Here is a 23,779-nt window from a genome sequence, read left to right as displayed (position 1 = left end):
ACGGTTTGGGAAATTTTACCTGTATTTGTAGCACCGGATTTGAAAACGGTATACAACTCATTTTGGGGAAAGAAGTAATTCTAGGAGCAGGATGAACAGAACTTCCACCTTTGCTATGGCAGCCTGGAATGGAAAGACGGTATTGCCATGAACATTGTTCAAACCCAGTCATACGCCTGTGGTTATACCCTCTCTATCACCTGTCTTACACTCCACCCCATCTCTCCTGACGGTACTATCCGTTTAGGATCCAATAAGACACTTTTACATGATGTAATTATGGTTCCTGTTAAGGTTAAATATGATTGGTCTAATTTTACTATACCCTTACAAAATGTATGTTTTGATCACCTTAATTCTGTATAATGGTTACAAAAACAGTTAAAGCTATCAATCTACCAATATGCTGTCCAAGTCCACACAATAAAAAGACAAAAGTGAGGCACCCTAGGTGACCCTGGGGGGCTATTTGGAAGCACAAACTCCATGATAAATTCGCTTAATGCCAAAGCAGATAGGTCATACGATGCCTGTGTCAAGAACCAGACTACCCAGACCCTAAAATACACCAATGCTGGCTTATTATATGCCCTCACTGCCATTGATTCAGACATGGATGGGTTCTATGCAAGAATTAAAAAAACTTCCAATATTATCGTTAATATGACTAAATCCCAGTCTAAAGGACATGCTTGTGATATGTTTGCTCGTGATTTATCTAATGTATTAAAAGAAGATATGCTAGATATATGCCTTGGTTTCCCCCCTTCTCACACCCTCTCCTCCTCTGTTCTTGCACACCTGACAAATGTATCTATCCAATTAATTGTTGCTTCTCCTCTTCCCCTGAAGTCTCCTCCACACCCTCTCTTAATTTTTTTCTGGTAACTCTTTCGTTATCCTCACCCATGTTTTGTCTTCTTTTTATTTAAAATCTGTTGGTTATGTGTCTAACAATATTGTTCATCGAGTAGGATATTCTGACTATACTTCTCCCTCCCGCAGTTGCAGCATGCTCATGACGACTTCAGATTGCTATACAAAGACTGCTGATTATTATCTGTTCTTGTTCTACTCTTTGCCCTTTAAATATTTCTTCCCCTGTGATTATTACCATGCTTTCCCCACCGGATGCTGAGGCTGCTCTCCAAGTATCTGCCACTCAGTGGTGCTTTATCCCCACTGCAACGTAATACAACTAAAGCCCACTACAGCGTCCTGCCAATTCCTCCATGTGCCTGCAAACCACTGACTCCTTCACCCTTGGTGACGTTCATCTGCCCTGCCTTGTCTTCACTGAAATGACAACACTTCCTTGGTGGTTTGGCAATCTATATCTGGACAATACCACCGTCCAACTAGCAAACGAGCTGCTGACTAAAGCAGTCATTGCTGCTTCCTCTGTGTCTGCCACCATTCATAAGGACATTGTTAAAAGCCCATTCAGTTCTCCAACCACATTATAACCAGCTTGTAAAATTCAACTTCTGGTCTGTCCCACAACCTCATCACCTAGTGGACCATCTTGCAGATAGCTGCCACTGCTGTTTCCCTCCTTGTCTTGTTTCTATCTGTGTGTATGTGTTGTTATTTTAAGCATATGCTTCCTAAGGCCGCTTCCCTCGCTGTCCTTGTTTCTTCCCCTCACTTTACTCATACCCTTCCCCCTGCCTATGATCCTTCCCCTCACCCTCGCTCACAAGATCAATCACAAATATAATTACCTTTAAAGTATTGACAGTATCTCACTCACAAGTCTGATATGACAAGCAGGAGGGACTCTGTTGGGGTAAGGCCTCAATGTAGAACACACCAAGGACTTCAAGCACAGAGATAAGCAGCTAACAAGATATTTTTTGTAGTGTTCCTGCATGTTATTACATACTCCTCACTGTGCCCCTGCCCTCCATCATGTATATGTGTTCATGCCCCTCACAACATATCTTCCTTCTTTGTTGAGACCACTTCCCCCTCACCCTCTCCTCCCCACCATATATGGAGTTGTTTTCCCCAAGATCCAGAGAACTGTTTTTGGTGATTAGTTTAAACCGGTATAGTCTATCTTGATGAGTGAAATGTATTTAAGAAACTGCTGTAATAGTTGCACTTTGAAGCTGCTTGTTGAGTTCTTCCCAACATGTTGCTAAATAAATTGCTTGTTATTATCGCTGTAGCTGGATTCTCTGGAGAAGAATTTCTTTGCTTAACACAGCACTGTCCATCCTGTGCAGTAAATGATGCATGTGTCCTGTGGAAAACATAGTATGTGATCATGTAATTAAAGAAAGTATTATAATGAACATTCAGAAGGGTGCTGAATAAAGATTGTACAGATAATTTTAATTCTGGCATTACCTAACTTTCAATGCTTGATTTTGCAATCTTAATAGTGTACTTTTAACATCATTTGTGTGTGTTTAATTTCCTAGGTTACTAAAAAAAGCCAACTGAAAAAACAAAATCCATCTTGAGACATCATATTGACACCCCCCTGGCTCATCAGGTGGGTTGGAATCTTTAGGTCCACCACCCAGACCCCTACAGCCTGAGCTAATGAATAACTGATAGGAATAGTAGGCTGTGTAGAAACATGAAATTCGTCACAAAGACAGTCTGAGCATGTAGCTGAAAGTTAAGAGGCAGTTAGGAATGCGCTGCCAATAAGGGTGGTCAGCAAGGCACGGGCGAAGTTTTCTCTGAAGCTAAATAAGGTAAGTAATCTGCCCGACTGTCTCTTTCTTTTAACGGAAGTTGTATTTTTCCATTTTAAAAGTAAGCTATGTGCATGCCTTCCTTTGTAACCAAATATGGAAAGTTCCTTGTATACGTGACACTGTTTGTTCAAACGCACTGTTATTTCTTCCTTTTACTCATGCTCAATGCATTTTGCTGTATAACAGTGACTTGGTAATAAGTCTGTACAAAAACCCTCACATGACGCAGATCGGGGGTGCAGTTCAGCTAAAGATGTTGCCCCAGATAATTACTTTGTTAATAAAGGTCTTTCCTTGCCAACCCAAACAGAAGTGAAGACTGTGTTTTCTTCAACAGCTGTCATCCTTTCTGTGGACCAGCACTGGAGAGGGATGAGAGACCCACCTTGCCAGAGAGTTTCACAGATATTTGCTGACAGCAGATGAATGGTGAGGCTCAGGAATCATGGGTTCCATTCTAGGTTGTCTGGGGAATATTTTGTAGTGAGCATAGAACCTGCTGCCAGTTCCACCCTAGCTGAATTCTTTCTGCCCTATCCAACCTGTCCACATCCTAGTTCTGTCTCTTCCTCACCCCTGGATCTTTGTCTCAGCCTCATTCTCCTCACCTAGCCAGTTCCGGTCTCCAATCCTCAGACATCTTATCCATTTGTTTCCCCTAGCAGCTCATCTGAGCTCAGTCTTTAAATCACCCGCTGGCTCCCAGGCTCCCAGTCCCAGTCAGTCTCTTTGTCCAGCCAGTCCCATTCTCCCAAGCCCAGTTCCCAGGCACAGTCTCCTCGCCCCTGTCTCCTTGCCCGGTTCATTCCTGTGTTCCTCCCACCACAGCTCTGAGTCACAGTTTTGCTTCTCCCAGGCTCCAGAAGATACTGGGAGATACAACAGGAACACACCGACCCCAAGAAAAAATGAGAACGGGAGGACAGGATAGGATGATGGATAAAAATGTTTTGTTCGAACCAGCAGGTATAAAAGGTACAACTAGCCATATCAGAAGGGTAATAAGTAAGGCATGACAGTTTTACGGTTATGAACTAGCACGGGTTCAATACCATATTTTACCCTCAAGTAGCAGATCGAATCCAAGCTGTTTACCCCTTCAGAGCTATCAGTGTCCAGAATCTCCAAGTTCTCTGAAGAACCAGCACTCAGCTGCTGAAAAATTTACAGTGAGAAATTAGTGTAAAACAGTTTTGTACTTTTTCATAGTGTGCTTTTATAGGCATTTCCATAGGGTGTCAATATATCCCTTCAGACTGCCGCCTAAAAGAAGCAAAAAACCAAAAGAAATTCACACATACAACATACATGTGTATGAGTTACTGTGTACGGAATCATCAAGCAATGCCTGAGAGAGAAACAATCTGAGGATTGCTTGGAGTGCATCATAAGGAGAGTGAATCAGAGGAGCCACGGCTGCTTGAACTGGTCTGAAGATGATGTGAACTGTAAAATTAAAAACACGAGGAATAGTTTGTGTATGGAGAGCATTTTAAATGTCACCGTCACATTGGGATACGCGCTGCGGTGCCTCTGTTTAACCCAGGAACATCTATCTCTAGGGACAGAACTGGTGGACAAATTGACGGAGGCTGAGGACCCAGACAGAGCGTTAAATGAAATAATCAAACCAACGGATAAATGTTTAATGTGAAATGTTGAACATTTTCTTGGTTCAACAAATTACAAAATCCTGTTGAGAAAAATCACTGAAAGTTAGAATGTTCTTGGGGGTATTCTTAAAATAAAATGAAATGCGTGTTTTAGTTAAAAAGGCCTGTGTGAAGAGTGTTTTTACGGTATTCAAGGAGTGGGGGTTGTCAAAAGGGAAGGAGGGTACCCCTGTAGTATACTTGTAGTTAGGTTACAGTTGTCAATAACAACAAGAGGGATGTGGATGGCCTGATCCTGTAACAAGGGCCCCCAGTTGCTTGTGCACCATGTATGTAGGCTGTTGGGGGGCTTCTGAGTCACTGCAAAGCAGACCCAGAACCCCTCTGAAATCGTACCACCTTCCACTTCAGCTGGCCTTTTAGTTTTTCCCCAGGCCTCTGCAATAGGACTTGAGTGATCATGAGACCCCTGTTTTGAACCCTGATTCAGGTCTCTCATCTACAGGGTCATGTTATTTAATTCTGTAAAGCTTCTAGGGCTACACTTTACATAAAAGTGTTATATAAAACAAACAAAAAATCTCTAGAGTCTTTCTAGACAAGGTAATAATAAACAAAATGTTTATTGTTCCTTTGCAGGCTCTGCTACAAAGCATCTACAAATATGTAATCCCACCAGGCTTTTGTTAATATAATTTATTATTCCTAGTAGCCCGTTGGATGTGGGAAAGTCTTTCTTACAGACAAACGCTTGTCTGTGCTAAAACTTAACCACCAAAACTTAACCACACTAAAAAAGATTGCAGACAGTTAGCAATATCCCCCTGAAACTCAGGATGGTTCTGTTTCACCCCCAATACCTTCTTCTCTAAGTCTGTGGCTTTGGTGTTTTAAAATTTTTTAATTGTAAAAAAATTAGAACATCTTTTGTAAAAAGGAGTCTGCTACAAGGCACACATTGTTACTGTTGTTTTTCATGTTAAACTTGTATACTTTATTTGCTATGATTAAACACCTCTTGCTTTTTTCATGTTAGCAAAAGGGTGTTTCAGGAAGAATGCATTCTATAAACAGAGCAGTTGTTACCAGTTTCTTAAGATAAGGATGTGCCTGTGTTCATCTCATTTTAAATGAGTAAAAAATTACCTCTTTCTTTCTATATGCTGCTTTCTGAGTGTAAAATTGTAAAGCCCTTCTGGATTAAGTCGTTTAACTAATTCATATAGTTTGTAAGTAACATTTACACTTTACAAAGCTAAAAAATCACTTCTTTTTTAGATGTGTGGCTTTAATCCTGTGTGGGGTGTTTTTCTCCTTTAAAGAGGATGCTGGTGTGGGCTATTAATCGTATAATTCATATTATACGATTTCTTTACCATTTACATTCCTGTAAACAGGGAATTTCTTACTATGTATGTCTTTTAGACTAAAATCTTTAAAGACTGGAGCACTTGTTAAAACGTTAAAAAGTTAGGTATTTCATTACAATTGTCACAGGGCTGTTCTTTCATGTTTTACTGTAAATAACATTTCCCCTTAGCAGTTATGTTCTTTCACGCATATCCAAAAAAAGTGAAAGAGCTACAAAGCACCCCTGGTAACTGTTGTTTTTCATGTTAGCAAAAGAATTGAGTAAAAGGGTTATGTGTATCTTACATTTTTCAAACAGTTAAAAGGATGGTTCTTGTGGGAAAATACAAAGCTGTTTGGGATAATTTCTATAGGCAAACTTTAAAAGCTAGTATGTGTTTTATGCTCTGCTCATTTTTACTGTAAATCAGCTTTTGTTGGCAAAAGGGTTTATTGTTAGGTGAGAGGGGGTAGCTCTTGTCAGGAAGAAGGTGTTGTAGTTATAGAGCAACTCCTGATTGTTCCAGTGTGGTTTGCTCCCAAGACTCAAGCCCCAGCTCCAGAACAGCTATCATTTCATTTTTTTTCTTTCTTCTCTAGCATTCTTTAATTACATTATTTTTCCTCTTATTAAATTTTTTAGTTTAGTTTTAAATTTTTTTTTAATTTCTTTTTCTATCTACTTAAAAACTTTAATTTCAACATTATTTTTCCTCTTTTATTTCATTTTTCTCTAATGTCAATATATAAAAAGTTTTCTTTAAATTCATTATCTTTCTGCTTTAAAATCTTTTGTTACAACACTGTATTCTTTCTTTCAGACAAATCTATTCTTTCCCTCTCTTTCTCAGCTAAACATGCCAAAACACAAGGACACAGCACAATTTTTTTTTTCAAAATGGCTGACGGAGACTTTTTCAATTTTTTTATTTTTTCTTCTATTTCTTTTTCTCTCAAGGTTATAAGCAATTGAAAACAGAATCTAAGAAGGAGAATAGTTGAGGCACTTAAATAAGAGTTGGTGACATCAACCTGTCTATAATTATAAATGGGCCCTTTCTAACAGGTTTTGTCAGCAGCAACAAGGTTTGGATTCAGATATTTAAGAGGTTCCTCTTTAAATTAAAAAACAACAGCAGCTTGAGTCCCCACCCAGAAACCAGGAAAAATGAAATACCCTTCCCTGCGTGCCATTTTCAGGCAATACTCCTTCCCTTGCAAGTACTGAGTCTGCCTAGAACACAAAGAAAAATTCATTAGGGTGCAAGAGGACTCAGGATAAACTTTGGAAAACACACCAACTATACATATAAATGAATACATTGGCCACTCTATGGTATCTTTGGCAGAAGCCCTTTAACTCTGAACCTTCAGCAGCTGCTCTAAAATCCACAGCCTGCCCTCAGGACTCACAGTCCTGCTTTTACCCACTTAATCCTTGCCCTGGGCAGCAGTTTCCTTCAGCCCCTGTAAGTCTCAGTGGGGAATGATGAGCCCTTTGTGTGCGAGGGGTGGTCAGGTCAGTGTCTAGGTGCAGGGATGTGGCAATGTGTGATTGCTCCCAGATGGATTTGGCAGCAGGCCAGGACAGCAAGGAAACCCAGCCCAACTTTCTTGGGTATAAATATCCCTCGTGTCTGAGGCTGTTAGTCACTCACAAGCTTCTTTGTGTGTAGATCCAGAGCTGACACTGCACCATGCAGACCCTCACCCATGCGGTGCTCTGCCTGCTCCTCTCCTGCTGCTTCCAGGGTGCAGAGGCACGAAGATACAGCTCCACCCTCGCTGTCTATAACGGAGGCCGGTGGGGTAAATGGGGGAAGAAGGAGTTTTGCCCCCATGGATACGCCAATGGATTTTCATTGAAGGTAAAATTCTTCCCATGCCCTTGCCACTTCTTCACCCTCGGACCCACACTCATCACTCAGTTTCCCACCAAGAACTTCTCTTGGCTCTAGACTGTTCCTAATTTTTGTCTGGCAGCTGTTGCTGCAAGAGTGGAGATCCAGTGTGGGGGCTGTGGGAAGGGGCAGCTTCCTCATTCTTCCCAGGGCTCTGCTTTCCAGGGTGAATTGCAAAGGGGTGGGAAACATAATGAGGGATATATGGGACAGGTTGTTTAGTTGTCTCCCAGCTTCCCAGGGTAGTGTCTTTTATAAGTGTTAGGAGCCTCCTGTCTCTAATTATTACTGGACATTTTCCTTTCTCTTAAGAAATGCAGTAAATTTAATAATAGAAAGTTGGGAAGATGTATTGGCTTGGGGGGGGGGGGGGGGGAGTTTCCAACCCTTCTCCTCCAAATTTGTACCTGTGTCTCCATCACTTGTACCCCTTTCCCAGGTGGAGCCATTCCAAGGTCCTGGGATAAAATATGATGACACGGGTTTGAATGGCATTCGCCTGTACTGCACTGATGGCTCCATCATCCATTCCACAGTGGGGCCGTGAGTAACGCTTTTTTTCTCTCTCACGCTTACTCTGCAACCACAGAGAGAATAAATAACTGTGAACAATGACATTTCCACAGTGTCTCTTTTCTGACATTTGGATATAACCTATAAAGGAAAATTAAAATAGGACAATGGCTGTTCTCTTTCTGCTTCTTTATGATAGACACAGATGACCATTTCATGTTAAAATTCAGATCTTGTGTGCCCTGGGAGTTACTATGGAGGAATGGCGAGAACCAGTGAAATGATACCAGACCCAGAGCACAGTGTGAAAGCTGCAGCAATTGGCGTGGGGAAAGGGATTTTTAGCTACGTCCTTCATGTTCTTTGAGTAAAATCCTGGCCCTGCTGGAGTGAACGGGGATTTTGATATTGACATTATCAGTTGGCTGCCTGTGTGTTCTCTCTGTGTGCTGCACCTGCTGTGGGCAGGTAGCCGGTACAGCAGACCTTGATTGAACAAGAAGACCACTGACTCAGTTCAGTGACAAAGGCACTCAGCCAAGTTTACTGTTGATAAAGTACAATACTAACAGGAAATCTACAGGAACACTAATGCATGTATGCCTGAGAAAATGAACTGGCTCAGTAAGTGGCAGGACTTTCCGTTTCCCTCTAGGCCAGAGACACCTCCTCTGTAACCCCTCTTTTATACACTGATACAAACACGTTACTTATTACCTTTCTGACATGGTTAGTTACCAATCCAATCCCTTGTTCTTGCTGCTTCAAACAAAACATTTTATCCATCATCCTGTCCTGTCCTCTTGTCCTTGTTTTACTTGGGGTCAGTGCGTTCCTGTTGCATATCCCAGTATTGTGTTTTGCCAGGCCTTTATGTTGGAATGTACCTGCATCTTCTGGATTGTGCATACATGAACACACTGTGCCTTGTACTTCTTGCAAGTGCCTGTGTTTTTTTAACAAGTTCATGTACCACACAGTGAACTTGTAAGCAAGCGTCTGCTCTGTAACAGTGCCTGACTATTGCTCATAGCCTGACTCTTGCTAATTTTGCTTTATATCAGCGCGGCCTGACTTTTGCTCACTTTAGTTCAGGCCTCAGGCTTTGTACCAGACTCCATGTTTCAATCTCTCTCTTTCTACTACAGACATCAATGGAGATAGGATTTCTATCCAAAGGTTCTCTCTACTGTCTAATGAGCACTTGGGAGAAGGATGTCTGGGTACAAGATTCAGCACAAAGTGTCAGAGATCCAGCCAGGTGCCCCCTTTCAGCCACCCTCTGGACTGCTGTGAGGGGAAGTCAAGACTCTGTGCTCCTGGGTCTCCATTTGCTTTAAACCTCCTTGGGTCTCAGCAGGCTGCAGCACTGGTTGCTCCTGTGGTTTCTCTGGCACATTTCCTGGACACTGACTCAGTCTGCTACTCCTTCACAGAAGTGGGGCTGCTCCCCACACCTACCCTAGGCTCCCAGGACTGGGGCTGACCCCCAAGATACACCAATTGTTTAAATATACCCTCTCCCATATCTCCACCCCATTGAATTTACTCCAGAGGCACGCAGTAGTTGTGAAGCACAGAACACGCACTCAACCACTTTGACCAGAGCCTAACAAAATTGTTCTTTTATTTAAGCATACGAAACCCAAAAGAGTACAGATCATACAAAACAATAAACATCCTGACTACAACGTCTCTCACTTCCCAGTTCACCCTTCCTTTGGGATGCATCTGTGTTCAGGAAGGCTGGCAGGCAGGGTTCCCCTGTCTCATGCATGTCTCATGTTGCATGCTGGATGACTTCTCCCTCATGCAGTTCCCTGCCCCAGCTCCTGTGATCTTATTCTCTCCTGCCTTATGCTTCCTCTTCGTGTTTGGCTCTTTCCCCATCCTTAAATCCCACCTGGTCACCTTGCTGTTTTCTTTCTTCTGTCTTTGGTAAATTTCCACTGCTCCAAAAAATACCCTCTCCTCGGACAGAGGAGGAAGTATTTTGTGCCTTGGGATGCAGTTACTCTTCTGCGTAACTCTTGCATGGTTAAAGCCCTGTCAATAACATTATGTGGCTCCCCTTCGTCTTCAGTCTGGAGAATAGCTGGTGCATGTCCTGTCAGCAGTGGTGGATCCGCATACAGAGAAGCATTTATGACAGAGCAGTTTTTCTGAGTAACATTTCATAGTAACTCCATAATATCAACCAGAAGTGGTAAGTTCTACACAGACATTCCCAAATTCTCACCCAAGGGCGTCTTCTGAGACCCCAGGGAGTTCTCCAGCAAAACCAGGACAGACCAGGCTTGACACTTTTGATGTTTCTAAGGTTAAATACAAGCAAGAAAAAAGACTACTCAAGAAAAAGAAAACAAAATACTTCAGGCCCTAACAGACCTGTTTTCAGGTCACTGCTGTGTGTCCTATGAAGCCTGGACTCTGTGCACAGTAGCTAGGATGATTGGTGCCCCCTGATGGGTAGCAGATGCTGAATAAGTCTCAGGAAGCTATTTTATTCTCTGGCAGGTGGGGCAAATGGACTTCGAACCAATGGTGCCAGGATAGCAACCTGATATCCTTCTCTCTGATCGTGGAACCACCGCAGGGAGATGCCGATGACACGGCAGCCAACAACATCCACTTCAGATGCTCAGATGGGAAACGGTTGTTGGGCATTTCAGAAAACTGGGGTTATTTTGGCAAAGATAAATTTTTCTGCCGCTCTGGGGCCATTTGTGGGATCCAGACAAGGGTGCAGACATACCAAGTTAGAGGGGATGACACGGCGCTCAATGATGTGAGGTTTTTCTGCTGCAGGTAAACAAGCACGTGCCCCTGCCCATCCCCTAACACCAGCAGCTGCCCATGAAACACCATTAAAGTTTAGCACTGCTCTTAAACAGGAAGGTGTCTGTGTCTTATTGTCCCAAAATAGGGATGTGAGCATGTACCATCCCCACATCTGCAAGGGAAGTGGGGAGGCAGGATTGTGGGGAGAGGTAGGAGAAAAAGAGACTGGGAGGGGAGTTTAAGGAGAGTAAAACCCCAGCAGCTGAGATAACGACTATGGTGAGGAGAGAAGAGAGGCATGACCATGTTACACTTATGCAATAAACCGTAGAATCTTATTCAGGGGACAAGGCAGTATGCCGCGTTTATTATGAATACAGAAAATATTTGAAAAAGAAATTGCCTAAAACACACTTACACACACACACACACACACAGAGCTCTGAAGGAGGGATATAATTACTAGCCTCTGTGTTGCTCGAGCTGAAACACTGGCCAGGTAACTCAGACACAAGGATGGAGCCAGGCTCTGTCAATTATGATATGATGCTCTTTGGGGTTTGCAAAACGAGCCCAAAGTCCAAGTTACTTCACCCCATTTTTATACTTATCCATCCCCATTCGGGTCTATGGATTTTGTCATGTTAGATAGTTTCCTTGTTTGATGTAATTGTCAATTATGTTTGTTATCGTAAGTGTGACAGCTTTCCCATTCTTCTTTTATTCCTGTTTCACACTTTGTCTTGTTCCTGTCCTTGGGTGTTAACTCCCTTGTTTTTCCGGGGTTATCTTGTTCTTCTGCTATCTGGCTTGTAAAAGTTCTTTAAACAAAAGCATTTTCTCTCCCTACTGCCCTTAAAGGCTGAGAAACAGTACCTCAGCAACTATTTCCTCACTTTCATATCTCAGCAGACTCAGACTGCATTCACTCCTCATCCATACTTACTAAAAATCATTACATTCTTATCCCATTACACTGGTACATTATTTTATACTACTTACTAACATAATAAAATCCTTATACCTACATCAATTTTATTAATATCAATTTTACTAAAAGGAAATAAAAAAAATCTTATTTGCCCTCTCATTGCCCCATGATTTATACATCAACCACATTCCTGATATGCATTGGGCACTTTACTTCACTTGTAAATTATCGCAAATCGATTTCAGAATGTTCCCAAACATTCATATGTAGATCTTCACAAACATGGACCAAATGTGTCATAAATGTTAAATCACAAAATGTTTAGACAGGATGTTCCCACTCATATGTTCAAGCAGTCAGTTATCATAGTGGAACCTGGGGTGGCATGAACAAACAATCAATGTGTCCGGAACATCCCTATCTACAATGTCTAGTTTTATTCTTTCTCAGTGTGAGGATTAACCCTTAAGCTTCAAATACAAATCCATGGTCTAGGCTTGCTCTGATTTAGGCCTACATCACAGTGCTGGGGCTTACAAACATACTGGGTTGAAAGGGGTGTTTCAAGGTTTTAGGCAGCAAGTAATTTTATTTTAAAAATTGTTAAAATTTGTTGTCCAGAGAACCAAGAAATGGCTGGGGCTAAATCTTGTGTGTGTGACTGATTCTCATAAAGAAAGAGACAATTAAATGTACAGAAGGGTTCGTGATTTACAGCGGTGTATGTTTCCAGATAATGGCATACTTCACAGGATCCTCAATACAATGATGCAATTCCACAATTTTACAACTTGTTGAAGCTTGCAAGACCAGACAACAAAGCCAGGCAATACAACATAGACATAACATGTTAGGGTGTGAGTAACCGTAATACAATAAGAGAAGTCATATATGAATAGACAGTGGGAGGGAGGGACCTGGGTGGAGTGAACGAAAAAAGCAGAGGGTTTAGATTGAATGGAAGTGTGGCATTATGTGAGCCGCCTCAACATTTTTATCCAAATGTGTCTTGAAGATGGGTCCAAATTTCTTCAAATTCATAGAATTGAGTTCTGTGGCAATAAACTATTCTGTCTTTGGCTGATCCTCAGTCCTGTCCAAATGCCACTACTGTGTTCTGTGCATAAGCCTACCCATCCATTTTTAAAACCCAGCCATTCTTAAAGCTTGATGATCATTGAACAAAAGTATTTGTGGCATAGTTAAACCCAGTTTAGCAGGTAAATATCTTTGGATATAATTTTCAGATGAGATTTAGATACTGAAACTGAGCTTTATTTTCATTTTCTATCCTCCTCTTTTCACAGCTAGCTGATGCTGGACAGTTCACAGCATATGCATCAGGGTTCCTTTTTCTTTCTTACAGCACCAACTAACATCAGAGGATAAGGCCTTTATTCTGGGCAACCTTTGTGGTGTCCAATGCATTATGAATAAAATCTTTTGTTGTATCCAATGTAGCCTGAGATTCACAGAAGCATTTTTAATAGTACATAATTTGCTTTGCCACAGGGATTTTTTTAAGGGCTGTTATCAATCCCATTCAGCACTTTCACAAAGAACTGCAGACTAATGGAGTTCCTCTTGTTCAGGGACCCCAATCTTAATAATTGTCTCTCTTAACACCCATTCAGAAAAGCAATTCCCACTATTTTAGTCACGTGACATTCTTCGCCCTGCTTTAAGGGACACCATGATAAGAAACAGGAGAAATAATCACTGTGGTGAACTAAGCCTCTTTCATCATGAAAACAAAAACAATGAAAACAAAACAGAAAGAATAAATAAGAGTTACTTCCATTACAATATCTTTGGTATTGTTGGGGCACAGCTGGCTCTCAGCCTGGTTGTTAGGCAACCCAGCAAGTTCAACAGGACCTAATGAGCACTCTCCAAATGGTTGTATTCCTTGATTGGGCAGGGGAGCCAGTGGTCCATTATCTGAGTCTTGTAGCTACTTCTCTAGGTGTTCTATTCCTGCAGGTTTTCCTACTCTGTTCTCATAGCTGCTACCTGCTCTGGCTGTTGTTTGAAGTGCTGATCCCACCTTGATCCCATTGCTAGTCCAGCTCAAGTCTCAGGCTGCTCTGTTCTGGTTCTTAACCCTTAGTTCTGATAGAATCTTGGCTACATTCCTGACTATGACTCCAGCTTACCCTTCAGCTTCTGACTCTGGTTCTGACCTTCAGCTTGGCCCCCTTGACCCTGACCTCAGCTTCACTTTTGGACTGGTGCCTGATTGGATCTATGGTTGTCATTACCTGAACTGCCACCACAACGACCAGGTGAGGTCTGCTCCATGCACCAAGTAGGCCACTTACACCCCAGGAGCTTACAGGTATGCTTCTCTATGGAGAGCTTTTACCATAGATTATACCTTCATACCGTGGACTCAGAGCGGCCTGATGTATGTAACCAAGCAGTGAACAGTGTCACTTTTGCTATCAGTATGTAACCAACCAGTGAACAGTGTCACTTTTGCTATCAGGATGTAACCATTTAGTGAAGAGTGTCACTTTTGCGGTCAGCTTAACCAATCAGTGAGCATTTCTGCTGAGTCATCATGACTTGTAGACTCTTTCAAGTGTTATTTTGTTGGGTGTGGTCAGCTCTGGTCAGCTTTTGTTTTTGTGTTTGCTCTCTATTTGTGCTGTGCTAGCGCCTAGACAGCCCTTATCAGGTCCTTCCAGCCCTTTTCCCAAGCTATATACTTTACTATACTATCTTAAAGCACAAAACCCATTAACTATTCTTTCTATACTCTATGCATACATCTGCTTCAGGTGGTGGTGGTCTGTCTTCTGGAGGTAGGCCAGGAAGCTTGGGGTAGGGACAAAGGTGTTGAGCCGGTGTCAGAGTATGGACAGGACTAACTTGTTGAGCACCAGTGCCCGCTTCCAAAGGGAGAGGCACCGGGGCAGTCCTCCATCTCTGCAGCCACCCAGACACCCTGCCCTACAAATCCTGCCAGTTCTCCACTGGGGAGGGATGGGTGGCAGAAAGGTAAATACCCAAATAGAGAAGCTGACTCGCACTCCACTGGATGGCTTGAAGTGCAGGTAGGAGGGAGGTCGTCCACCACATGGCGCCTACCATCAGGCCAGAGCTCTTGACCAAGTTGACCCGGGTGGAGGGGACTGCTGAGTAGATGGCAAGGCAGGCCTCCAGCCGCACCAGGTGGCCCGGGTCCTGGACTGCGAGAAGTACATTGTTGGTGTATGCTGACAGGACCAGCCTCAGCTCTGGCTAACGGAACAAAAACCCTGTCAGCATCCATTGGCGGAGACAGACGAAGGGCTCAATGGCCAGAGCATACAGCTGGCCTGACAGCAGGCAGCCTTGACGCACTCCTCTCCCGAAGCTGACCCGTTCGGACAGGGTCCAGTTGAGCTTGACCAGGAACTCTGCAGAGGCATACAGCGCCCAAAGAAAACCCATGAAATGCGGCCCGAAGCAGAACACCTGCAGGAGATACCCGTGATCCATCCTGTCTAATGCCTTCTCCTGGTCCAGGGTCAGGAGGGAAAATGACAGACCATCCCTACACCCAAGCTCCAGGAGGTAACAGAGTACACAGAGATTATCGAAGATGGTGCGGCCCGGAACGGTGTAGGTCTGGTCAGGATGACCCACGTCCTGTAGCACAGGCCCAGCTTCATCGAGATGGCCTTGACATGATTTAATACTCTGTGAGGAGGAGCGAGACGGGACCCCAGTTCCGAAGATTGCAAAGGTTCCCTTCTTGGGCAACAGGACAAGCATGGCTCACCTGCATGAAAGGGGAGGACTCCACTGCCCTCGTATTCAGCCCAGGATGTGGCTAGGTCCAGGCCAAGGATGTCCCAGAATGCAGGGTAGAACTCCACAGTCAGCCCGTCCATGACCGAGGATTTGATTGCAGGCATGAGGTGGAGGGCTTTCAAGAACTCGGCTAAAGTGAGAGGCAGCTCCAGCCGGTCCCGGGCGCCCACGCCGACTGTGGGAAGTTCGTTCCAGAGCACCTTGCAGGTGGCGGCTTCATTCAGATCCAGGGAGAAAAGGCTAGCATAGAAGGCCATGGCCCTTCCGTGCATCTCTGCCGGATCAATGAGGGGGGCGCCGTTCTCTGTCAGAAGGCAGGTGACGTGCTTCCTGGCCCCCCTCCTTTTCTCCAGGGCATAGAAGAAGCGGGAGCCACAATCCATTCCCAAAGGAGACAGATGCGGCATCGAATGAAGACACTCTGAGCCCAAAGGTCTTTGAGGATCCGAGGATCCTCCCGCTTCTCCCAGCATGCTCTGCAGAGGGATGGATCCTCGGGGCTGGCAGCCAGATGCCTCTCCAGCTCTAAGACCTCCCACTCCAGCTGCTCTATCCCTCCATCCCTCCACCGGCTGGCCCCCTGAGTGTAGTCGCGGCAGAAGAGCCAGGTGCGCACCTTCCCCACATCTCACAGCGCTGCACCAAGGGAAAGGCATGCCTCTGCTCCTGCCAGGCCAGCGAAAACTCCAGGAAGGACGCCATGAAGCCCATGTCATCCAGCAGGTTGTTGTTAAAATGCCAGTAGGCTGGCCCCGGCCTCTCCACAATGAGAGAGGCCGTCACGGTCACCACATTGTGATCTGAGAACGGGGCCAGCAATACCCCGGAGTAGTAGGTCTGCAAGAGATGATGAAGGGAGAGGTAGATGCTGTCCTACTGGCAGTTGCTTGACCGGTTTTCCCCCACCCGGACAAAGGTGAACGTGATGACATCGTTCGGGTGGTGGTCACACCAGACATCCACCCGGGAGTGATGGTCTATAATCTCCTGGAGGACGTCCATGGTGGCCTCAGAGTGCTCGTTCCCAATGCGGTCTTGTTCCTTGAGGGTGGTGTAAAGTCCCCGCCCAGGAATACGCATTCGCAAGGATCCATGGTCCCAAGGAAGGCGGACTCCTGCTGGAAAAACCACACCAGCCTCGGGCCTGAATTTTGGGCAAATAAGTTGAAAAGGTTTAAGACCAGCTCCTCCATGCGGACCCAGAGGTGCAGCAGGTGGTCTGGCATGACCTCAGCAACCCTGAGCACCTCGGGCTGCAGGTCGGAGGAGAACCGGGTGGCCACTCTGCCCACGCAGGCAGAGAGGTGACTAAGGAACTCCCTGTCCCCCCACTCCAGTTACCAGATCCCTATGGGTCTCCTGCAGGAATGCCACGGAATACTTTTGCAGCAGAATTCCTGCACATGGCCCCCCCTCGCCCCTGCCTCTACCCATTCAGTGCTAACAGTCAACCCACGACCTGACCTTATTAGGGCGTTACCATGGAATCGGCTGCACCTTTGGCTCCCATGTCATATATGAGGAATGTAACTGACCATGGGAGACTAAACTCCCCAGCAACCAGGAAAACTGCAAGTGTCCCCCGGCCAATCTAGTGCTGGCACGAAGCCCATATCATATTCCTTGGTCAATCAGTTAACACTTCATGTCCCGTTTAGTCCATAAAGAGGGGTCTTTCCCAAGCCCCCGTGGAGACCCTCATCGCAACCAGCCTGATCATCTGGTCTCGACTCTCCCCGCTCCGTGTCTTCCCCCCCCCCGAGCGTAAAACGTGTTTTGCCGGCCGTATCGAAATCGAATAATGCTGTGGATATCAGCCTGTGTGTTATCCTATGTCTGTGTAATGGTGAGGAGTTAACTATCAGTCTGTATTTTACAGCTACTTTGTCTGTTTAACTGCCCGTTTGTGACTTGCAGTTAACTGTCTGTGTGAAATCTCTGTGTGTCTGTGTAAAAGCATTCCATCTTGCAGTTAACTGCCTCTGCCTCTGTGCTTTACAGTTAACCATCTGTGTAACCCCTTTCTGTTTCCTGCAATTAACTAATTGTCTGTGTAGCATAGTGGTATGTGTCCCTATGTGCTACCTGGGAGACCAGAATTTGAGTCCCGTGCAGGGAACCATTGTCTGTTTAATATTAGTTTAGGTCTTTATAGTTAGTTGCCTGTTTAATACTTTCTTATATCAATTTATGTTTTGTGCTTAATTGTTTTTATATCCTTTTATATTAGTCTATATTTTATAGTTAATTGTTTGTTTAGATGAGTATAACTAGTTAAAAATCTATATTACTCCTGTTTTTATAATAAAATTCACTTATTCCCTAACTGACTCATTATTGACTCTGGGGGATCATTAATCTGACGGAACAAATACCCTCCTTCTGAAGGAAGGAGAACACCTGGTTTCTGCGGAGACCAGTCCTGCAGCCCCTGGTGTTCAAGGTCGCGATGATGAAAGGGATTATGAGGAGGGCCGGGGGGGAGCCTTGCGGGCAGGAGTTCTAGTGGCCCCTGATGGGCTTCACAGCAACCCATGGCTGGTCCTAAAGGCTATCAGCATGTCACGGAAACTATGGGCCCGCTGGTAGGCTGCAGCTTCATGCCTCCTGGTCTCTTTTCATCCTTCAGTATGGCCCTCACCACCCAGAGGATGTGGTGGAAGTCCCCCCATACTTCATTATCAGGGCGAAATGCACCTGATTCCGGGCAACATGTGTGTCCCTGAGAAAGGAGCTCAGCTCATCCCACAGTGCATTGGGGGGTCATCCTCCAACCTCAGCCTGCTGGGACTGGAACTAGCGGTGGTGGGGAGGGAAGTCAGCAGCCCCAAGAGGGCTGGGAAAGGTGAAGGCAAAGATCACTCCTTGGGAGCCCTCAAGGGTGAAGGAGACAACTCCAGAGGCGGCAGAGGCCCAGGTGGCGAGGGGAGGAGGGGAAGGGTCAGGGATGGTGTGTGTGTGTGTGTGGGGGGGGGGGGGGGATGGAGGAGGATCGGGACCACGGAGAGGGTCTGGCTCTAGGACAGGGGAAGGGTAAGGACAAGGAGTGGGGGAGGGGTCAGGGCCAGGATTGGGGGTGGATTCTGTGGCCCCACCTACTGGGTCAGCACGGTGCAGTGCCTCCTGATCAGGGCCAGGAGCTATATGGGCAGGCTAGGTGTGGGTGCCCTCCATGGGGCCAGGCTCAAGCACCACGGCGGTCTTGGTGACCATGACTTTGGCCCTTATGAAGGGACAGCCAGGCTGGTACCCTCAGAGGGGAGGAGGAGTGGCCATCCCATGGCAGGGGAAGGGGCGCCCAGCGGCCTGAAGCCTGGCTGTTGGCCCCGGCCATTGCCACAAGGGCTGCTTCGGCATTGGTGGGGGTGCCACCACCAGTCGGATGGGCGGAGGGGTCTAGGGGTTCCACGGGGACAGGAGCGGGGGAAGGAGCCTGCGAAGGCAGGGAGGGGAGGGGAGGGGAGGGAAGGGGTGACTGGGATCATCCATGTGCGGGGTCGTTCACACGCTGGCAGCCCCAAGATGGCTGGGAAAGGTGAAGGCAAAGATCACTCCTTGGGAGCCCTCAAGGGTGAAGGAGACAACTCCAGAGGCGGCAGAGGCCCAGGTGGCGAGGGGAGGAGGGGAAGGGTCAGGGATGGTGTGTGTGTGTGTGGGGGGGGGGCGGATGGAGGAGGATCGGGACCACGGAGAGGGTCTGGCTGGGGTCAGACCGAGGGCACTGATTTCTTCGAAGAGAGATGAAAGGTTCCCCCCCACCCGCCACCACGAAGGCCTCCCCGGTGGTGGCTGAGGAACCAGTAGCTTCGGCACCAGCAGGGGGTTTGGAGGACAAGGGGGCACAGGGGCTTCTGGTCGGGAGCTCCTCAAGAAGGGACTCGAGGAGGGAGATGGTGTGGCCCACATCTGCCACCACAGCTTCTTTGGCCGGTGCCGCCCGCTGGGCTCCAGTAGGGGGCACAGTGGAAGGCCCAGCTCCAGCAGCCCCCTTCCTGGTTTTACAGGGGCTCTCTCCCCCCTCGGTAGCGAGGGTGAGGGATGCTGGGCTCAACCCTTGCACGTGCCGTGCTTGCCCTGCACAAGCACCCAGCCCTCTGAGACAGAGGGCCGGGCAGCAGGGGCAGGACCAGGGGGCAAGAGCACAGGGATTGGGGGTTGGGAAAGCGGGGGTAGGGCAGAGGGGGAAGGAGAGGCCTCCTCCTGGGGTGAGCCACCTCTGGTACTCGACAGTGGTGGCCCTGGCTCCCTCTCCTTTGCAGGGCCTGCAGGACTGTGACAAGTGTCAGCGGGGCCTGCTCGATCTTCTGGACTTTCCAGGGGGAGCACCTCTGGGGCCCAAGCAGAGGTGATGTCCCACGACAGAGAAGGAGGAACAGACACAGGGTCCGGACGGCTAGGGTCGCCACCGCTGGCCTGGCTGGTGCCCTCCTGGGTCTCGGAGGTCCCAGGATTCCCTCCTTGCCGGGTCAGGGGCAGTCCCTCTGGACTTGTCCCGTCACCTGTCAGAGGTAGCACCGGGTCTCTGCCGTGGAGTAATGGACCCGGTACAGTGCCCCTTGACAGGGCACCAGGAACGACCCCTTGAGCGCCTCTCTGTCATGTTCCGCTGGGGGTAGCTGAAGCTGCAACTCCCAACAGAACGAGAGGACGTGGCAGAGGACGGGGTCTTTGCAACCTAGGGGAAGTGGGTTGATGGTGGTGAACGAGAAACACAAGCTGCCAGTAGGCTTGTGGCAGCAGGAGGAGATATTTCCCCCAAAATAGGAGCTAGTGCTTCTCCCCAGGAGGGGAGCAGCAGAAGAGAGGATGACTGAGACTGCTCTGGCCCCAGGACCACACCGCCAGGTCTACATCTCCAGTAGAGAAGCCGGAGAAAGTTACTCTCTGATCTGGGCGAAATAGACTTACTGACTCATCCCGTACTGGTGGGATTGAGGGGCGTTCTACAGGCCAAACCAAGGCCAAGGACTCTTTCAGGGTGGGGCAGATTTACCGTAGGCCCGTTAGGAGACGGCCATTACCTGGCAAAACTGAGGGGATATTTTGCCACACGTGGTGTCAGGGGAGGGATTTGTTCACAAGTGTGGAGGACCACCCCAAGGCAAGGTAAATCACCCCAATGGACAACGTAGTAAGAGCCTCAGTGCAGGGCACGGTGGCCGAGCAAGAGGCTACTTGGGTCCAAATGGCTGACCAGCAAGAGTCAGTGAGGCTCCAACAGGAGACAAATCAGCTGTTGATAAGCCAGGCCGCTCAGGGCTGAGCCACCCTCCAGGAGATAGTAATTCCACTTAAAGCCCTGAGAAGCCTTACCTGAGGCCATGATGGGGTGCGTCAATTGAGGGCCAACAAATTCTTCCAAAACATGACTGTCAAGGACGACGTGAAAGCGTACCTGCTCACCTTCGAAAGGATATCCCTGAGTGAGCCTGGCCCCAAGATCAGTTGGCCAGCATCCTTGTACCTTTTCCATGCAGGCAGGCCCAGAAAGCCTACTATAACCTGGCAGCTGAGGCTGCCTCAGATTACCCTAGGATGAAGGCCAACATCCTGGGGTGACGACAGCCACAATGGCCCAGAAGTTGCATGAGTGGAGGTACTGGGACTGGGTCTTCAACCTGATCCACCTAACCCGACTATGTCCTGAGGGCCACAGTGAGGAGGGATTACAGAGATCCTTGTCCTTTACAGATTCATGAGGGGGCTGCCGTCAGACCTACGGGGGTGAGTTAGCCAAAACGATCCCTCCTCAGATGATTTAGTTGCCCTCATGGAGAGACAGCTAATGGCCAAGGAACTTTCTCGGACCACCGGGAAAGAATGACACTGGAGCAAGATGCCAGTCCCCACTACAAAGATCTGGACTCCGGAGGCATCAGACAGACCCATGCTGGGTATAAAGGGAGCTGGAGAGCGGACAGAGTCTGCCAAGGGGGTTTGGGTAACTTGGGGGAGAAGGTCATGGCATGGGACCCAGCAGCACGAAGATAGGGGGATATGCCAAGCGGGGTACAGGTGCTATGCTTGTGGACACGTAGCAGCCCAGTGCCCAAATGCTTAGGAACCCATGGAATGTGGTCTGGATGATCTTGCCAGTCCCTGCAGCCTGATCTGTCTGTTATGGTTAGCATAGAACCCCCATAGATACACGTGACCAATTAAGATGAATGGCATAGAAACCACCGCATTAGTGTACTTTGGGAGTGCCGTTACACTGGTCTCAGGTAAACTGGTGTGCTAGGACCAGTTGTCCTAGGCCAAACTCACTGGAATAACATGTGCATGGCACTGTTAATTATTACCCGACCACCCCGGTCCAGATCAAAATGTAGCAGAATACCACAAGAGTGACGGCAGGGTGGTCCCTAAACTGCCATACCCGGTCCTCATACGCTGGGACGTCACAGAGTTTGGGTGCCTACTCCAGGTCAGTGAAATGGAGATAGTTAGTGACCCTGGGAAGGGTGCTGAGGTCCCAGTAGGTGGTCTGCCCCCAGTCTTCTCTGAATTAGTCCAGGATCTGTTCACCGCCACCGGGAAACCGCGGAAGACTCAGTGACAAATAAGAGCAAACAACAGACTGGGAACCAGAATACTGATCTAGAACCTAAAGGCTGCGCTTGTAGCAAGGCAACCTCGTCCAGCCGCCAGGGGGACAACACAGGCTGTTGACTAGCCAGAAGCTGGACCTAGATCCATTGGAGCCACTCCAGGGAAAGAGACCGAAATAGGTCCCCTTGAAATTGAGAACATTGGGCCTGCCCTTGGGAATTTTGCACAAGACCAGGCCACTATACAACAAAATCAGGAAAGAAGTGGTGGAGGTGAATGAGGTCCCCGGGGAGGGAAGGACCAAGTCTAGGGTCATACTTCATGGTCAGAAGGGACCTGTTGTAAAGGGTGGTCCGGGTACAAGAGGAAGAGGTGGAGCAGCTCCTGGTACTGTGACGAAATCAGAGGGCTGTGCTAGAACTAGCATATAGTCATTTGTTTGGGGGACACCTAGGGATAGACAAGAACCTTGACCGAATGCTGCAATGGTTCTTCTATCCAGAGGTGTATCTGGTGGTCCGCTGATATTGCGCATCCTGCCCAGAGTGCCAGCTCCACAGCCCTCAACCACACTTACAGGTGGTGTTTTGCCACATCTGGTATAAACACTGCTAGGATGATGGGTTTGCCAAGATTTCACTTACTGGTCCACATTCTTGGCTGGAATAAATTGAAGTAGCCCCACTGATATCAGCTTAATTTACACCTGCTGAGGAACCGATCCATAGCTTTTACAGTGTAAGATGAAGCCGTACAATATTCCTTGCTTTGAGTTTCTATTTTAAAATTCTTTGTTCTGAAACTGGTTAGTGGCTCCTGGCCAGCATAAATCAGCCTCACTCCATTGAAGTCTATGACACTGTGCTGACTTACACTAGCTCAGGACCAGGTTTGTTACTTACCCTTTAAACTGATTTTAAAAATCTCTCATAGCTAAAATAAAATTGTCAACTTTCTCCCCTGCTCCTGAGTACAGACATTCTGATTGTGCAGTTCATAAAAGCCTGTATTTCTTTATCTTAATTGATCCAGCATGAAATGCAAGAGATTCTTTTGCTTCAAGAAAGGATTTTTTTTAAAAATATATAGCCCCACTGTCTATGCAGGAGATACTAGTGGTGGGGGGAACCTCTTGCCATATTCAATGATATAAAAAGTTCTGATGCCTCAGTTCTGGCCCTTAGTAGCAAGAGGCCAACCAGTGTTTCCTTTGAAAACACTTTCTCCAGCTACCACATGTTAAGGTGTCGCTCAGACAGACGTTTCTGTTTGTTTTTCAGAACAAATATATGCTTAGCATTTAGAATGGACAGGCTACTTTATGTCCCTCCATACACTCAAACATCTGCTTTGTACGCTTGTTGCCTGACTTCCATTTTCTCAAGATTTAGGATTTTCTAACTGTAATATGCATAGAACAACTTAGAGATTAAAGGAAGGGACCCTTATGTGCCATCTAGTCCAAACCATCTGTTCAAAGCAGGACCAATTCCAACTAAATCATTCCAGCCACGGTTTTGTCAAGCCAGGCCTCAAAAACCTTAAGAATGGAGATTCTGTCTCATCCCTAGGTAACCCATTCCAGCGCCTTCACCACCCTTCTAGTGACAAAGTTTTTCCTAA

The 23,779-nt window shown here is 46.8% G+C and overlaps 1 protein-coding gene across 1 annotated transcript; it reads left to right on the top strand.

Annotated features, from left to right (window-relative positions):
• Positions 1-7,146: 7,146 nt before the first annotated feature.
• On the top strand, positions 7,147-10,969 carry LOC137162791 (vitelline membrane outer layer protein 1-like). Its single transcript, XM_067562719.1, has 4 exons — positions 7,147-7,196; positions 7,354-7,545; positions 8,018-8,121; positions 10,609-10,969. The coding sequence occupies exons 2-4, from the start codon at positions 7,375-7,377 to the stop codon at positions 10,901-10,903; spliced, it is 570 nt and encodes a 189-aa protein (XP_067418820.1). The 5' UTR covers positions 7,147-7,196; positions 7,354-7,374; the 3' UTR covers positions 10,904-10,969.
• Positions 10,970-23,779: the final 12,810 nt, after the last annotated feature.

The sequence above is a fragment of the Emydura macquarii genome, unplaced genomic scaffold, assembly GCF_026122565.2.
Source record: "Emydura macquarii macquarii isolate MOO-44397 ecotype Brisbane River unplaced genomic scaffold, CSIRO-AGI_Emac_v2 contig_2473, whole genome shotgun sequence".
NCBI classification, from domain to species: Eukaryota; Metazoa; Chordata; order Testudines; family Chelidae; genus Emydura; species Emydura macquarii.
This window is presented reverse-complemented; position numbering and strand designations above follow the sequence as displayed.

Coding starts and splice junctions, on each gene's coding strand:
- LOC137162791 (XM_067562719.1), top strand. CDS start 7,375: ATGCAGACCCTCACCCATGCGGTGCTCTGCCTGCTCCTCTCCTGCTGC. Junction 7,546..8,017: donor CCAATGGATTTTCATTGAAG/GTAAAATTCTTC, acceptor CCCCTTTCCCAG/GTGGAGCCATTCCAAGGTCC. Junction 8,122..10,608: donor ATCCATTCCACAGTGGGGCC/GTGAGTAACGCT, acceptor ATTCTCTGGCAG/GTGGGGCAAATGGACTTCGA.